Raw genomic sequence first — 19,300 nt, forward strand, 5'->3', positions numbered from 1 at the left:
GCACCGTATGTGGACTAAAATCTTCCAATTCGAAACTCGATTAAAACACGCTGTTTCTCACGCACCGACATAGTTACGTTACACACCACCATGTTAGGCGCTAATATTTTGAGCTCTATAGCGGAAGAAGGCTGCAATATGTAGACATGAGGAATAAAGATCTAGAATGGTGGTAAGGTTCGTTTTATTTTAAAAGTTTTACGATTTTTCACATAAAAATTGGGTCGCATTACGTTTCAGCAAGCCCTATTAATATTTTATACATATTATAATAGTCCTAGTAAACCGAAGAACTTTGCAAAGTTATGAAAGACAAGAAAGATTTTGGTCATAACGTGAATAGGAAGACAACAGTGTGTAGAGGGTTGTTTGGGGGAGGAGACCAGACAGTGAGGTCATCGGTCTCATCGGATTAGGAAAGGATGGGGAAGGAAGTCGGCCGTGCCCTTCCAAAGGAACCATCCCGGCATTTGCCTGGAGCGATTTAGGGAAATCGCGGGAAACCTAAATCAGGATGGCCGGAGGCAGGATGGAACCGTCCAGTGTGCTAGCCACTGTGCCACCTCGCTCGGTCAGTGTGTAGAAGACAATTAGTATAGTGGACTAGCGTATTCACAAGGAGGGAATTAAATGAAAAATGGCTCAAATGGCTCTGAGAACTATGGGACTTAACCTCTGAGGTCATCAGTCCCCTATAACTTAGAACTATTTAAACCTAACCTAAGGACATCACACACATCCATGCCCGAGGCAGGATTCGAACCTGCGACCCTAGCGGTCACGAGGTTCCAGACTGTAGCGCCTAGAACCGCTCGGCCACCTGGCCGGCGCGAATTAAATGAAAGTTAAAGTTCGATACTGATACGTGATGATGTGTTTGGTTTGTGAGTAATCACTCCCTCCACAAATGTAGTGGTTTAGACGAATGCGGCCCAAATGTGATTAATTATGATGCTAGGTGGTTGCATGACATAATTCTACAACGCTAGCTGGCTTGCGTGTACATCTGTAAACACTCTTGAGAAGGAGTTGCTATTAGCGTAGAGCCTTTGATGTCGACGTTTGTGCAATAAATGTCTTGCATTCCATAAAACTGTAACCACGGAAATATTTCTAATTCCGGTCTAGCACACGTATTATTTCTCGTGGTTACGAAGTTTAGAGTGAAGGATGCATAATGATTCTACTGTCTGATAATCCAGTAGTCAGGCGTGTGCTTAATTCTGGATAGCTGTGCTATACGACACCTTGTTAGTGAAAAGTACGGTACGTATCCTCGGTGGTTGCCACATAACAAAGCACTACACTCTCTAGCAAACGAAATGTTCTGGCTGATACTGAGTAACAATGTTCCGTTATTCACGTACTCGCTGTGTTAACTGGAGGAGCGTGGACACGTGTCCACGCGAAATCCCTGATACAGGGATTATGTCCCACTCCATACGTAGCGAGCGTGAACGGAAAGAGACGAAAAAAAACTGGAATAACTCGGGAAAAAATCACACTTTTTGTAATTCCGATCTGCTTCTATTAGAATCTGCGCTGCCTTTGGAGCGGAAATAATATCCCCAGCGGACTCATTACTATGTATAAAATACGTACACGTCCCGGCGTCCAATTAACCGCGCAACGCCGCACCACGGTAACACACTGCCCTACGTCATGTCGGCCATTGCTGGAATGGCGGAAGGCAGCTTCGTGGGAGCAATGCCAGCCCCGCGAATTCCACCCACGCTTTGGCTGCCTGGACGAGAGCCACTGCACGGTAACTTTACGTGCATCACAGCAGGCAGCGGGAACAGCTTCTCACGTCGCACCTCACTAAGCCGGTATAATAAGCTACTTCAATGCAATTCCTCTTTACTGTCTCCCGACTTGAAAGTATGCAGGTCCTCTTTACTGTCTCCATACTAGAAAGTATGAAGGTCCTCTTTACTGTCTCCCGACTAGAAAGTATGCAGGTCCTCTTTACTGTCTCCCGACTAGAAAGTATCAGGAACGGTCCAGTGACTATCGGTCCGCAAGCGAGACGTTTTCAAGGTATTTGCGGATGTGTAGTTACAAGCCGCCAGTGACTTTCAGTATCAAATATAGTACTGTTTGGTACAAATACACTGACGGAAAAAAATCGCAACACCGAAAAATAATTAATGTAGAGCAATGAAATTTCGGGAATATATTTGTCTAGGTAACATATTAAAGAGATTAACTCTGCAAGATCACACAGGCTAAACGCGAGGTAAGCGACTGCAAATGTAAATGCTGGGACATTAATAACCGGTTTAGCCGCTAAAATGTTGAAAGCAAGAATGGAAACGTGCGTCCGTTATGTTTTACATGCGCTGTACGTCAGCTTGAGGGATGGAGTTCCAAGCCTGTTGCACAAGGTCGATCAATATACACTACCGGCCATTAAAATCGCTACACCAAGAAGAAATGCAGATGATAAACGGGTATTCACTGGACAAGTGTATCATACTAGAACTGACATGTGATTACATTTCCACGCTCTGTGGGTGCATAGATCCTGAGAACAACCACCTTTGGCCGTAATAACGACCTTGATACGCCTGGGCATTGAGTCAAAAAGAGCTTGGATGGCGTGTAAAGGTACAGCTGCCCATGCAGCTTCAACACGATACCACAGTTGGGATTGGGTTGTTTAGGCAAGGAGACCAGACAGCGAGGTCATCGGTCTCATCGGATTAGGTAAGGAAGTCGGCCGTGCCCTTTCAAAAGAACCATCCCGGCATTTGCCTGGACCGATTTAGGGAAATCACGGAAAACCTAAATCAGGATGGCCAGACGAGAGATTGAACCGTCGTCCTCCCAAATGCGAGTCCAGTATGCTAACCACTGCGCCACCTCGCTCGGTGATATCACAGTTCATCAAGTGTAGTGACTGGCGTATTGTGACGATCCAGTTATTCGGCCACAAGTGACCAAACGTTATCAATTGGTGAGACATTTGGAGAATGTGCTGGCCAGGGCAGCAGTCGAAAATTTTCTGTATCCAGAAAGGCCCGTACAGGACCTGCAAAATGCGGTCGTGCATTATCCTCCCGAAATGTAGGGTTTTGCAGGGGTCGAATGAAGGGTAGAGCCACGGGTCGTAACACATCTGAAAAGTAACGTCCACTGTTCAAAGCGCTGTCAATGCGAACAAGAGGTGACCATCACGCCGGATGATGCGCCGGTATGGCGATGACGAATACATGCTTCCAATGTGGGTTCACCGCGATGTCGCGAAACACGGATGCGACCATCATGATGCCGGAAACAGAACCTGGATTCATCCGAAAAAATGACGTTTTGCCATTCGTGCACCCAGGTTCGTCTTTGAGTACACCATCGCAGGCGCTCCTGTCTGTGATGCAGCGTCAAGGGTAACCGCAGCCATGGTCTCCGAGCTGATAGTCCATGCTGCTGCAAACGTCGTCGAACTGTTCGTGCAGATGGTTGTTGTCTTGCAAACGTCCTCATCTGTTGACTCAGAGATCGAGACGTGGCTGCACGATCCGTTACAGCCATGCGGATAAGATGCCTGTCATCTCGACTGCTAGTGATACGAGGCCGTTGGGATTACCCTCATGAACCCACCGATTCCATATTCTGCTAACAGTCATTGGATCTCGACCAATGTCGTGATTCGATGAACCGCAATCGCGATACGCTACAATCCGACCTTTATTAAAGTCGGAAACGTGATGGTACGCATTTATCCTCCTTACACGAGGCATCAGAACAACGTTTCACCAGGCACAACGCCGGTCAACTGCTGTTTGTGTATGAGAAATCGGTTGGAATGTTTCTTCATGTCAGCACGTTGACGATTTCCCACATGTGCTCGATTGGAGACAGACTTTGCGATCGAGCAGGTTATGTGGAGGAACGTTATCCTGTTGGGAAACACCTACTCCTGGAATGCTGTTTATAAATAGCAGGCCAATAGATCGAATCCATGAATGACGTTCATATTTGCAGTCAGGATATGTGGGATAATCTCAACAGTGCTCATGCTGTCATACTAAATCACTCTCCCGACATAACTCCAGGTGTAGATTCAGTGCGTCTTAGCACGCAGACATGTTAGTTGCAGGCCCTAAGCTGGCCTCCTTCTAACCTACATACGGCCATCTCTTGCTCCGAGGCAGAACCTGCGTTTATCAGAAAACACAACAGATCTCCACTCTGCCCTCCAATGAGCTTTCGTTTTACACCACAGTGGTCGCAAATAGCAGTGGTTTGGCGTCAGTGGAATGCAGGCTACAGGGCGTCTGACTCGGAACTGTCCTTGAAAGAACAGATTGGTAACATTTCGTTGCTGCTGTCGATACCGTACGATGCGCCACAGCCAATATCGAACATGATGCTATCCAGAGGCTGCTCTTCTTGTGATAGTACAATTTCGTGACCGCCGCTGCCAGCAATCAAGTACAATCCTGCCAAACCTTTCTGCAGTATCGGAGGCGAAACATACAGCTTCTCGTAGCTCTATTACACGACCTCGTTCTTACTGTGAGTTGCTGATAATGGCGTCTTTGTCGCCTTGAAGGCTTCTTGACTAACACCAATTCACCATGTCCAATCACGACTGTTACAGTGTGGGTTTAAAGTAAACTAGCGCCATTCACATGCGACTGGAGCGAGATTTGAATAGACATCATCTTTTAGATGTAGAAAAAAAGCCTGTTAACCTTCATGTAAATCGGGTATCTCCTTCTTGGTGTTGCTATTTTTCTTCCGTCGGTGTATGAAGTTCTAGATGAAGATGTTATTTCATTCTCGATAAACATGCGTCGCCCTTTCTTTTACACCTTCACCAAGAGTGCGAGGTGGACATTCAAGATGACCATAGAGGCGTTCACAGGCATGAATGCATGCTTTCCTGGCCTGAAGAACATTCAGCAACTCTACTGCACTTCGACTCTCCCGCTAACCTACAGGAAATTCCGTCTCACCAGAGCGAAAATCTTTCTAAACGTTAAGAACAGCTGACTAAGGGCCTCACTAAGCTTTATGAATATTTGAAGACATGGCCAATTAGAGGTAATGTTTCTAAAACAGAAGTATTTTTCCACCCCTCTAAACTTCTAGCATCCGCAAAGATCAGAACACGGTTCGGCCCTCAAGGGATAGACGAATAGAACGATAGGCCAAAATATCTTGGTGTCATATGAGAGAGAACGCTGACATACCTTTAATACAGGGTGCCCGAGGAGAAATGGTCAATATTCCCGGAAATTAAAGGAACGATCATTTGAAACGACAAAGTCTAGTGAACTTGGGGTCTAAAATGCATACCTTGAGAGTCATGATCACTTCATTTTCGATTCTATGAATGCACAAGTGCTCATAGCTCTTGACATATTCACTTTGGAGCCCAAGTTTACTCGACATTTCTTGTTTTTGTCCCTGCTACCACCTTTCAAAACATGAAAGCCAAAGATCTTACACTAGAAGAGATTTGTTTCACATTGTCGAAGATGTATAAGTGCTCGTAGCTCATCAGATGTGCACTTTAGAGTAACCGATTACAAGACTTTTTTTTGCTTTGAATGATCGTCACTGTCATATTCCTGGGTATTGGCCGTCCCTCCTTGTATACACTGTCTAGGAGATACATTACACAATTAGCGAACAGCCTTCATGGTATTGCCTGAGAATGGGACGTCTCGACAGCTAGAGAGGTTCCCCAAGGCATAACGAAAAAAAAATTAGACAACCCACACAGTTCATAAGACTACAACTCATATCATCATCATCATCATCATCGTTATCACTATCATTATCATCATAAAGTGCTCTAGTAATTGGCACGTCCTGACACCACTGCTGTCTCCATCTGGTCCTGTTCCAGGCAAAATTCTCTGTAGGCTGTTGTCTTTCTCTTTTCACTTCGTCTTGCATTATTATTTTTCTCCTTCCGATTTTCTTCTGTCCTTACTCTGTACCTGCAAACAGCTGTTGCAGAATTCCTTTTTCTCGCACTATTTGCCCCAGACACTCTGCTTTCCTTTTCTTAATCAGTGGCCACCTTTCACAACCGTAAAGAAAAAGCACTAAACACAAAGCATTAAAGCCTACCTTTCTCGAACCGCAGTTAGCTGAATAATAAGCGTTTTATTTCTGAGACACTTGATTCTGCATTGCAATTCTTAATCGTCTTTTTTTTCTCTCATCCAGTTATAAGTTGGCATGCTCCCCACATACATGCAACCTGTTTAATTTGATCTTCTGTTGTTTTCATTTTCGTATCTTCTTTGCAAAGTACTGTCATCACTAACATACATATGACATCCAACCAGTTTCACCGATCTGAAACATACGAAGGATTCGATATAGAAGACCCTCCACCTAAATTAAATACTAGGACGTCATCAGCACGAATTCCATTGGAACGACTATGCGCAGCGATTGTGATGCAATTTAAACAGAAAGAAAGTCAGCATTCAGTCGCGATTCAGTCTGTATTTTATTCCAGATCTATCCGCTACAGTATAGCTGCCTTAGATACACATAGGAGAAACAAAACTGGCGTTCTACGGATCGGAGCGTGGAATGTCAGATCCCTTAATCGGGCAGGCAGGTTAGAAAATTTAAAAAGGGAAATGGATAGTGAAACGTCCCCTTAGAAAAATTAATGAATTACTGTGCAGATAAAACTCTTACATTATTTGACTTTCAAACAGCTAAGCAGAACTGAACGTACTCAGACATTTCGCTCTTTACCTATTCTGATCAACACTAAACTGACCGCCAATGTTTTTAGCGCAACGCAATCTGACTTTCAATAATCCCTACAAAAGAATGGCCCTGACTAACATTAACCTATACCTTTCACAAATCACTTACCTCACAAAAATACAGCGAGTGCCAATACTGCGAGCTAAATAAAAGATTCAAACTACTGAAGGCACTAACTACTGATAGGCATAGTTAGCAAATGAAAGATTTTGATAGAGAACAAACAATGTATTTACCTTAATAGTGATCAAAAGTCGTAATATATATATCAGTTCATGACATCCAGTCTCACAAATTTACTCTCTCTGATGGACACACGTCCAGATCATCCGCTCTCAAAACTCCGCCATCTCTCTACCCACATCCACCAGTGCTGGCGGCTCACCTCCAACTGCGCAGTGCAACACGCTGTTCTCAGCCAACTGCCCAACACTACAATAGCAAATTCCAAAAATGCCACCCAGCCACAGACTGCACACAGCACAGCCAGTGATTTTCATACAGAGCGCTACGTGGCGGTGGCGTTACCAATATAAGAACCGAAACAGCGTACTTACAATAGGTTTCATGTAGATATAGTGGGAATTAGTGAAGTTCGGTGGCAGGACGAACAAGAATTCTGGTCAGGTGAGTAAAGTGTTATAAATTCAAATATGGGTAAGCAGGAGTATATATAATAACGAACAAACAAATAGGAACGCAGATAAGCTACGACGAACAGCATAGTGAACACATTATTGTAGCCAAGATAGGCAAAAAGCCCACGCCTAGCACAATAGTACAAGTTTATATGCCAACTAGTTCCACAGATGATGAAGAGAATGAAGAAATGTATGATGCGATAAAGTAAATTACTCAGATAGTTAAGAGAGACGGAAGTTTAGTAGTAATCGGGGAATGGAATTGGATAGTAGGAAAAGGAAGAGAAGGAAAAGTAGTGGGTGAATATGGACTAGGGGTAATGAATGAAAGAGGAAGCCGTCTGGTAGAATTTTCCACAGAACACAATTATCGCTAACACTTGGTTTAAGAACCATGAAAGGAGGTTGTATACGCGTCAGAGGCCTGGAGACACTGGAAGGTTTCAGATGGAATATATAATGGAAATACAGAGGTTCAGGGACCATGTTTTAAATTGTAAGACATTTCCAGAGCAGATGTGGACTCTGACCACACTCTATTGGTTATGGAATGTAGATTAAAACTGAAGAGACTGCAAAAAGTTAGGAAGTTAAGGAGATGGGACATGGATAAACTGAAAAAACCAGAGGTTGTACCGAGTTTCACAGAGAGCATTACGGAAAGATTGACAGGAACAGGGGAAAGAAATACAGTAGAAGAAGAATGGGTAACTTTGAGATATGAAATAGTGAAGGCGACAGAGGATCAAGTAGGTAAAAAAACGAGGGCTAGTAAAATCCTTGGGTAACAGAAGATATATTGAATGTAATTGATTCAAGGAGAAAATATAAAAATGCAGTAAACGGAGCAGGCTAAAAGGAATACAGATGCCTCAAAAATAGGATCGACAGGAAGTGCAAAATGGCTAAGCTGGGATGGCTAGCGAACAAATGTAAACATGTAGAGGCATATTTCACTAGAAGGTAAGATAGATATTGCCTACCGGAAAATTAGAGAGACCTTTGGAGAAAAGAGAACCACTTGCATGAATATCAACAGCTGAGATGGAAAACCAGTTCTAAGCAAAGAAGGGAAAGCAAAAAGTTGGAAGGAGTATATAGAGGATCTATACAAGGGCGATGTATTTGAGGGCAACATGATGCAGATGAAAGAGGAAGTAGGTAAAGATGAAATGAGAGATATGTTACTGGGTGCAGAATTTGACAGAGCACTGAAAGACCTAAGTCGAGTAGACGACATTCCATTAGAACTACTGATAGCCTTGGGTGAGCCAGCCTTGACAAAACTGTACCATCTGGTGACCAAGATGTATGAGACAGGCGAAATACCATCAGACTTCAAGAAGAATATAGTAATTCCAATTCCAAACAAAGAAGGTGTTGACAGGTGTGAAAATTACCGAACTATCAGCTCAATAAGTCACGGCTGAAAAATACTGACACGAATTCCTTCCAGACGTATGGAAAATACTGGTAGAAGCCGACCTTGGTGAAGATCAGTTAGGATACCGTAGAAACATTGGAACACGTGTGGCAATACTGAGCCTACGACTCATCTTAGAAGAAAGATTAAGGAAAGGCAAACCTACGTTTCTAGCATTTGTAGACTTAGAGAAAGCTTTTGACAATGTTGACTGGAATAATCTCTTTCAAATTCTGAAGGTCGCAGGAGTCAATTAAAGGTCGCGAAAGGCTATTTACAATTTGTACGGGAACCAAATGGCAGTTATAAGAGTCAAGGGACATGAAAGGGAAACAGTGGTTGAGAAGGGCGTGAGACAGTGTTGTACCCTACTCCCGATGTTATTCAATCTGTGTATTAAACAAGCAGTAAAGGAAACAGAAGAAAAATTTGGAGTAGGAGTTAAAATCCATGGAGATGAAATAAAAACTTTGAGATTGGAACGACTTTATAATTATGACCGAGACAGAAAAGGACCTGGAAGAGGTTGAACGGAATAAACAGTGTCTTGAAAGGAGGATGCAAGATGAACGTCAAGAACGGATAATGGAATGCAGTCGAATTAAATCAGGTGATGCTGAGAGAATTAGACTAGGAAATGAAAAACTTTAAAGAGTAGATGAGTTTTGTTATTTGGGAAGAAAAATAACTGATGATGGTTGAAGTAGAGAGGATATGAAATGTAGACTGGCCAAGCAGGGAAAGCGTTCCTGAAGAAGAGAAATTTGTTAACATCAGGTATAGATTTAGGTGACGGGAAGTATTTGTTTGGAATGTAGCTATATATGGAAGTGTAACATGGTAATAAATGGTGATAAATAGCTTAGACATGAAGAGAATAGAAGCTTTCGAAATGTGGTACTTCAGAATAATGCTGAAGATCAGATGAGTAGAACGCATAACTAATGAGGGGGTACTGAAGAGAATTGGGGAGAAGAGGAGTTTGTGGCACAACTTGACTTGAAGAAGGGATTGGTTGGTAGGACACGTTCTGAGGTATCAAGGGATCACCATTTTAGTATTGGAAGGCAGCGTGGAGGGTAAAAATCGCAGAGGGAGACCAAGCGATGAATACATTAAGCATATCCAGAAGAATGTAGGTTGCAGTAGTTATTCGGAGATGAAGAGGCTTGCACAGGATAAAGTAGCATGGAGAGCTGTACCAAACCATTCTCTGGACTGAAGACCATAGACACTAATGATTTCCATACTGTAGCTAAAATCCAGACCTGCAATAAAATACAAATTGAATCGCGATCTGATTGCTGGAACCATCGTGTTTGGGCTAGAACGACCATACAGACCTGGACAACAACATGTGAGAGTACGGGCGAATGATATGGCGGACGTCTCAGACGAGGAAGGATATGAGACTGACAGCACAGACGATACACGTAACGACGTTTACTTCCCTATGAGACGCACTGCAGTGCACGAAGTGAAATATCACTTTAAACCTGTAACTTGTTTTACATAAAAACAGAACAGTAAACCAGAAAGCACATGGTTCTATGCTTTCCCGAAATATTAAGCCCCATCAGTCACCTTCCCTCTCCTCTACAATTTAAATATTTTGTAATTTCAGACTTTTCTTTAGATTTATTTTTCAATCGTACAGAATTCTTAGCTGCTGTGTGGTGCATGAGATTCTGCGAGAGGATGACTATCAGGAACCTACGATTGGTGGGAATCTGTAAAATGACGCAAAGAAAAAATAAGCTTAGGAGGTAAGAGCGGATTCCACTACTGATGTTCGGAAGTTATAGATGCATCAAGTCGAAGTAACTGCTTAACATTAATGACACAACAAAAAATTGCTCCAATAATTCTCCTGTCGTATTGTATCTAATTAAGAATATTTATTTGAGTTTTTATTTTAAGAACCGTTATTGGAGCCCCAACAGTACTACTAAAAAGACATCAGGTCGGATTGCATTGGAACGGCTTTGCACAGCGACTGTGGTATAATTCAAACAGGAAGGAAGTCACCAGTCAGTCGCGATTCATTCTGTATTTCATTGCATTCATTGCAGATGTGGATTTCAGCTACAGTATAGCTGTCTCTCGCACTGCTGATGGCCATACTGTTTATTCTTGATTATGGAGTAATTGGGCGCGCCTAGGAACGGCCTACATGCCACCAACTACCTGGAAGAGCCATCGCGGCTGATCCGAAGTTGACCGAACTCCAGAAAGTATTACGGGAACGTAAAAGTAAGGTATGTGCTATCAGTCAGTCTACAGCCACACTTTGCATCTTTCCCACACTTCTTATTGGAAGCTGCAGACGCCAATCGCAGAGCGTGCTCTGTTAGCATTTGTTAATTAGTGTGAACCACTTCTGGCTTGGAACTCAGGCTGGTTCCGGAAAACAGGTCATAACTGTGGACAGACAGTAGTCCCGAACACGAAAGAAAATTTTCTGTTTCCAGTAGGTATTAATAAATACGGTAGGCAAGACAATTCTGCTTCGAGTACCGGAACCGAAAGTCACACAAGCATGTTGATCTCTCGGATCTAGTTTCCTCCAGTAAGAATGATATGTTTATGTGAAAATACTACGGAGTACCGTATACAGTCATTAAGTTCGTTCGATGTTCAGAAAGGTCGTATTTGTTACATAGTGTGGAACCGCACAGGATGTCTTACGGGAGTCAAGGAACGCACGGTCAATCTCGGCCTTTCATCCGCGGCCCCCTCGGTCGTACACAGAAAGAGAGCGAGCTGAATTTCACATTGTATGTCTGTCTTGAACCATTATTGATTTCTTCAGTAGACCCAGCGGACATCAGTACGGAAAGCAAATCATAGTTCTGCGTAACTTCTCCGATGTCCAAAAGGCACGGCCTCCGGGGAAAATAAAAGGTTGACCGCAGCCACTTCCGCGTTTGTCTATGTCCGACAGCCATCTGTATGTGTCCTGCAAGACGGACTGCGCGATAGAGTTTGCTGTTTCGACTTGGCCTCAATCCGTAGCCGCTGGAATCCTACTTGATCTTTCTTCTCATGACTTACATTCTAAAGAGCAGTATTTTAGTACATTAAATTACACGTGGGAATGGCTACGAATACCTCTCTTTTTCCGTTGTGGCTTTCATTTGACAATCCTAACTGTTCTTTACCTGTCAGTTCTCTCATTCCTACTTCTCTGTTACTATGGATACCGTTTCGAAAATACATATGAGCAGATCATCCACCTTTAGCTCGAAGACTTCTGTAAAGGAGCTGCTGCAAGCATTTTTCCAGAAAACTCTCCCGGCCGGGGTGGCCGAGCGGTTCTAGGCGCTACAGTTTGGAACCGCGAGACCGCTACGGTCACAGGTTCGAATCCTGCCTCGGGCATGGATGTGTGTGATGTCCTTAGGTTAGTTTGGTTTAAATAGTTCTAGTTCTAGGTGACTGATGACCTAAGAGGTTAAGTCCCATAGTGCTCAGAGCCATTTGAACCAACCAGAAACCTCTGGGCAAACGATACTCTAATTATGGACCACTGACATTTAAAAAGTGAAGTTGTAATTGCAACGATTACGCTAAGGAATTTGAGAACGTTTACCTCTTGTAGTATAGAAATAGTTAGGTAAAGACGATTTACCTTTTGCCGCTTTTTACAGTGTTTCGGATCAGTAGGTGATTTATTGATTATTGATATACTTATCTGGTATGTTTAAATCATATTTCCAGTGTCCCACTTTGCGCTCGTCGAGAAACTGGGGTAATCTTGAGTTCCGAGACAGAGCAGGTGTAAGTAACTCTGTATAGGTTCTTCAGTTACCAGGCAACTGTTAAGACTACATTGTTTTCATGGTGTTACTTGAGGAAACCAGTCTGCTGTTTTATCACTTCTGACTACTGGGTAAGTTCACTCCTGTCCCTTTTAGCAGGATAACTTTTCTGAGATACTTGCAAATATGATGGGTCGAGAAGTTGATGGATAAGGAACTGACAGCTATTGAGAATACCCTCCAGTGGAGTAATTTAGTACAAATCTACGGAAAGGATTCGAAGTTGTCAAAGTAAAAACGTCAATGAACTTAAGCACTTGACAAAAGTTACTTATCAAAGTGAAAGGCTAAGATTTACGAGTAATGATAATTGCTTCATAACCTTCGTTACCATTCATAATGTGTCACAGAAAAAATAACTCTCTGAGTCTACTTCCACGTCAAGTAATGAAAACCGCAATGAAATGACGTCGAAGTACCGGAAGGTTATAATTAAACTTAACATCTTATAACAAGGAAACTAATCACCGTACGAGTGCAAAACGTAGTAGTATTAATGGCCAGAATATGATGTGCATGATTTCCATGCATCACCCTCCAGCACCAACTAACTCCATGAACAATTATTACGATTGATTGTCATCGAATGTGCGTAACAAAGGAGGTCGTTAAAAGTAGGAGAGGAGGTGTTGAAGTGTGCGCATGGGCGACATACTGTCACCAGGTGGCGTGATCAGTCATGGTGATGCATAGTCTCACACAGCTGACCAGTTGCACTGCACTTGTTGATGCGGCTGTATGAGCTTGGAGAAAAGGAGTTGGGCATTACTGGCCAAACTATGTTATCAAAGCAACAGCAATGCTGCAGCTGCACTTCGAGAATATTGCCTGCTGAAAGAGTTCCGGAAAGATCTTCTTTTTCCACCTGCTGTGCGGAGCATGATGAAGAAGTTCGAATCAACTATCTCTAGCGTCGCGCTGGGAAGAGGCCGACGACCGGTTGCATACCAATTAGTTGCTATAGCAGACAACGTTCGCGCAATTTCCGATCGTCACGCAGTTCGCATACTGTGTCACGACAGTTGAACATCCCGTGCTCCACTGTACGGCAGGTGCATCGAACCATTCTCAAATGGTATCCGAAAAAGATCCATATCGTATAGCAGCTTGCACCTCAGGACGCACAACGATGTGTCGACTTCGCTCTCCACTTTCTGGCAAGGACTGAAGTTGACGAGGGCTGCCCTGGACCATCCTATGGACAGACGAAGCTCATTTATCTCTGACGGGTGAGGTGAACACACAGAACTGCCGAGTGTGGGGATCTTCACCTCCAGTCACTGTGCATGTAGTTCCTCTGTATCGTGAAAGTGTCACCGTGTGGTGTGGCTTCACTGTTATGCTGATCATTGACCCATTATTTTTTGAACAGGTTGGCGCTCAAGGACCAGAAAGGTGCAGTGTGACTGATCAGCGTTACTGCGACATGCTTCGCCAGCTTGTCATACCCGCCGTAAAAGAGAGAGACGCATTGAACTCATCAGTTTTCATGCTCGTGAAGCTCACCTGCTTCTCCGAAACACATTTGGAAACGATCGAATCATCAGCCGATATTTTCCAAATGCTTGACCGGCACGATCACCTCATCTCCCACCCTGTGACTTCTGGTTGTTGGGCTGCCTAAAGGACAGGGTTTACAAGGGGGAACATTCACACATGTGCTGATCTGGAGCGCAGCATACTTACGGATATGCATCGTTCTGCTGTGCAGAATGCAATCCTGAGCTTTCAGATTCTTCTGGGCACTTATGGGCGCCATACTGAGCACCATTTACAGGAGTAATGGTACTGGTATGTTCATTTCGCTCTCCACTTTCTCCCAGGGATTGAAGCTGACGTGGGCTGGCCCTGGACCATCCTATGGATAGACGAAGCTCATCATGTAATGGTATGATGTACCGTAGCAGCACATTAAAAATGTTTCAGTTGATCGTATTCTGCATTCTTTCTCTTCCGGCTGACCGTGACATTAATGATACCAAGTTTGTTACTCGTACAATGATCAGGTTCTGTGTTACAACGTGTTAAATGGGCGAAGTTTAATTATAACCACCCGCCAGAGCTGAAAGTCTACCAGTAGACATCAAGCGAAACGGTCTTCACATGCAGCTCCAACGCGTAGTGAACGCGAGCGTACTTACCTAGATAGAGGGTCGAGTCCGAAAGCGACGATGAGACAGGAACCGAGCATGATGGCGAGGTATATTCCGGAAATAAGGTATATCTGATGGTCTGGCGGGCGCTCCAGGTTGGGGTTGGCAACCGTGTCTGCCGGATGGTACCGCGGACCACAGGTCTCCAGCAGCAACTCTTCCGGCACACTCCAGTTAGATGCAGCTGCTGCCAACCTTGTGTCGTTGTCCCCACGGCGTCCAGACAGAACTGTCAAACAAACCAATAACAAATTACGCCCAATTTAGTTCACAACAACAGGTTTATTTGGTTGAACAAGACATTTTAACCTACACTCCGGTGTCTTCCACATAGAATAATTCCATCACATGTATTTATTACCTGTAGCTCCACTAATTTTGATTTTTCTTTAATCTTCGTCGCTTATTTAGTTTCATGAATCCATAACAAACATTTTAACGTAAGTTTTTCTGTTCTATTTAATAGTTCTCTTTCACTCAGCTGGAAAGAGTACGTCGCGGTGAATATTATCTTATTTGTCTGATTCAGTATACACTCCTGGAAATTGAAATAAGAACACCGTGAATTCATTGTCCCAGGAAAGGGAAACTTTATTGACACATTCCTGGGGTCAGATACATCACATGATCACACTGACAGAACCACAGGCACATAGACACAGGCAACAGAGCATGCACAATGTCGGCACTAGTAAAGTGTATATCCACCTTTCGCAGCAATGCAGGCTGCTATTCTCCCATGGAGACGATCGTAGAGATGCTGGATGTAGTCCTGTGGAACGGCTTGCCATGCCATTTCCACCTGGCGCCTCAGTTAGACCAACGTTCGTGCTGGACGTGCAGACCGCGTGGGACGACGCTTCATCCAGTCCCAAACATGCTCAATGGGGGACAGATCCGGAGATCTTACTGGCCAGGGTAGTTGACTTACACCTTCTAGAGCACGTTGGGTGGCACGGGATACATGCGGACGTGCATTGTCCTGTTGGAACAGCAAGTTCCCTTGCCGGTCTAGGAATGGTAGAACGATAGGTTCGATGACAGTTTGGATGTACCGTGCACTATTCAGTGCCCCTCGACGATCACCAGTGGTGTACGGCCAGTGTAGGAGATCGCTCCCCACACCATGATGCCGGGTGTTGGCCCTGTGTGCCTCGGTCGTATGCAGTCCTGATTTTGGCGCTCACCTGCACGGCGCCAAACACGCATACGACCATCCTTGGCACCAAGGCAGAAGCGACTCTCATCGCTGAAGACGACACGTCTCCATTCGTCCCTCCATTCACGCCTGTCACGACACCACTGGAGGCGGGCTGCACGATGTTGGGGCGTGAGCGGAAGACGGCCTAACGGTGTGCGGGACCGTAGCCCAGCTTCATGGAGACGGTTGCGAATGGTCCTCGCCGATACCCCAGGAGCAACAGTGTCCCTAATTTGCTGGGAAGTGGCGGTGCGGTCCCCTACGGCACTGCGTAGGATCATACGGTCTTGGCGTGCATCCGTGCGTCGCTGCGGTCCGGTCCCAGGTCGACGGGCACGTGCACCTTCCGCCGACCACTGGCGACAACATCGATGTACTGTGGAGACCTCACGCCCCACGTGTTGAGCAATTCGGCGGCACGTCCACCCGGCCTCCCGCATGCCCACTATACGCCCTCGCTCAAAGTCCGTCAACTGCACATACGGTTCACGTCCACGCTGTCGCGGCATGCTACCAGTGTTAAAGACTGCGATGGAGCTCCGTATGCCACAGCAAACTGGCTGACACTGACGGCGGCGATGCACAAATGCTGCGCAGCTAGCGCCATTCGACGGCCAACACCGCGGTTCCTGGTGTGTCCGCTGTGCCGTGCGTGTGATCATTGCTTGTACAGCCCTCTCGCAGTGTCCGGAGCAAGTATGGTGGGTCTGACACACCGGTGTCAATGTGTTCTTTTTTCCATTTCCAGGAGTGTACTTTAGTCTCTTCGAGACTCTTCTATCATAGGCTTTGAAGCAAGGGGAAGAAAAGAAAAAAACTGAAGATCTCGAAGGAATTATGCATATTGGTCAAAAATTTGTATTCATACAAGTATCGAATTCGGCGGCCGATGGACGGATGTGTGACGCTGTAGCACAATTTCACCACAGCAAGAATAATGAAAGAGGACATGTCGAAACCAGGGCACAATGTCTTTGCGAATTTCATTCCGTGTGTTCAGTTAGACAATAACTATGCCTCTCGAACAGGCGCGTGAACAATATAAGCAGATGTCAGCATTTGCGAGAGAACATGTAGTTGGGCTTAAAGAAGGTATGAATAGTTGCTAATCGCTAGACATTTCAGTAGGAGCGATGCCAGTATTCGATGTTGTTGTAGGACAGAAGCATGGCCGAACACAATGGCAAGAGAGAAGCGGTCGACCAAGAGAGACGAAATAACGTGCGGAACGAGAAATCGTCAGAGAGGCACTCTGAGCCACGTACCCATCATTATCATCGTTCTGAAGTAAAACTGGTGTTTCATTGACCACAAGGAACATTGATAGGCGGCTCACAGAAAGAGGGTAAGGTCACAGCCTCAGTTGCACAGATTCCCATTGATCTCTGTACACTGCAGTTTGCAGTGATGTGGTGGACATTCGGCCTGGAATTGAGTGATACAGAATTGTCTTCAGTAATGAGTCCCGCTTCGAACAGAGGCTCCGATGAACAGCGAAGACGTGTCTGTAGACCCCTCCTCCCCCCTCCGCCATAGCGACTGGGTTCCAAAAGGGCTGTCACCTGCCATGCGCCCCGACAAGCAGGAATGATCGAATGACGTACCGTTCAATTTTGTTGCCTTTCTTGGCTAGCCATCTTGGGCTTACATTTCAGCAAGATAATGCCCGCTCGCACACGGTGAAAGTTTCTATTGCTTGTCTTCCTGGTTGCCAAATCTGCCCAACTGGAAAAGTTAGGAGCGTTACGGACAGGCCGGACGGAGTGGCTGTGCGGTTCTAGGCGCTACAGTCTGGAACCGAGCGACCGCTACGGTCGCAGGTTCGATTGCTGCCTCGGGCATGGATGTGTGTGATGTCCTTAGGTTAGTTAGGTTTAATTAGTTCTGAGTTCTAGGCGACTGATGACCTCAGACGTTAAGTCGCAAAGTGCTCAGAGCCATTTCGTTACGGACAGGTCCATCCAAGCAGCTCGGGATTTTGACGATCTAACGCGCCAAATGGACAGAATTTGGCACGATAGCTCCCTTTAGGACACCCAACGACTCTATCAATCACTGCCAAGCCGAATAACTGCTTGCATAAGAACCAGAGGCGGTCCAACGCGTTATTGACTTACGCAGTTTGTGAAACTCTTTCGCTATCCAATGTATTTGCAACTGGTATCATTTGTTTGTCTGCACACGTACTTCTACCGATTTCCTCCCCTTTCAGTTAGTTCCTTCGTGGCGCGTAGCCTCTTTCGTCTTAAAGTGCTCGTTTCCCTGAGTCCTCGAAATGCAGTCGAACAGTTACAGTGATTAGTTACAGTGCAACCTTAATCTGGATGTGTGCGTCTTTACTGAAATTTCTATTGTTGTTCACATTGTTCTTTGCATATGCGCAGCAGTAATAGCCCTGGAACTTCATTCTTATGTGCCTTGGGGTCCTGATTACCTTATTCTAAGGTATTTTACATCATGGAACACTTTATTTAGATACCAAGCCTGAGTTTAAAACTACTTGCATTTTGTTTTCATCTTCGTCAGGATAAATAGCCCATTACCTGATCTGCTTCCCTTTCTCTCTCTCTCTGTGTTACTGAACAAGATTCAAAGGAAAAGGACGCGATATTTAGAAGAACGTCGAATCGAGTGATTCTTTGTTAGTTTCGTATGTTATGTATTTGTATTTGTTCTTGAAATATAAGAATAAAGTTCTGTTCGATGACCAAAATCAAGGAAGAAACACTCAGTTTTTGTCATATTTTGAATTAAATTAGACCTTAACTGGTACATAACTCTTTGAGAAACTCGCGACATATATCACCTCGAAGATCAACTCATACCGATCTCCTGATTCACTTATGACAACAACCTTCCTGTCTCTACTAAATTGTTTGATTTAGGTACATCACAGATTTCAATTTTTGTACTTTACCTTTCTCTTTGTGTTTATTCTGAGACCTCTAATGTACTCTTATTTTCATAACATGTGCTTTCTTTAATGTTAGTGATACACTGTGCGCTTTGTTGTGCACTGTATCGTCATACCCTGGAATTTAAAGCAGGTGTGCTGTTACGCAGTGAAGTAGTCGAAACTGAAAAAAACGGAAACACATATTGAAGAAACATATCTGAATTTACTGAGTAGCTGAGTTTGTGGTTAACTCTAATGTCAGGACATGTGTCACGAAACTTCGTAGAGAGGTTGCCCGATGAAAGTTCAAGGTGAAGAGCACAACACTGCTCGTTCAGTCTGTCCCCCCAACCCCCCCACCCTCCGTTCCTAGTTTGTGCATCGCTGAATGGCATAATGAAAGATTTTGACCTTGATT

The 19,300-nt window shown here is 44.6% G+C and overlaps 1 protein-coding gene across 1 annotated transcript in view; it reads right to left on the bottom strand.

Moving 5' to 3' along the window:
* Positions 1 to 19,300, bottom strand: part of LOC124788692 (UNC93-like protein) — a 471,748-nt gene that overhangs the window by 250,617 nt on the left and 201,831 nt on the right. The window contains exon 5 of the mRNA XM_047255972.1: positions 14,774 to 15,014. Coding sequence (XP_047111928.1) covers positions 14,774 to 15,014 — 241 coding nt within the window. The remainder of the gene's footprint in view (positions 1 to 14,773; positions 15,015 to 19,300) is intronic.

Source organism: Schistocerca piceifrons, chromosome 3 (genome assembly GCF_021461385.2).
Source record: "Schistocerca piceifrons isolate TAMUIC-IGC-003096 chromosome 3, iqSchPice1.1, whole genome shotgun sequence".
In the NCBI taxonomy this organism is placed as follows: domain Eukaryota; kingdom Metazoa; phylum Arthropoda; class Insecta; order Orthoptera; family Acrididae; genus Schistocerca; species Schistocerca piceifrons.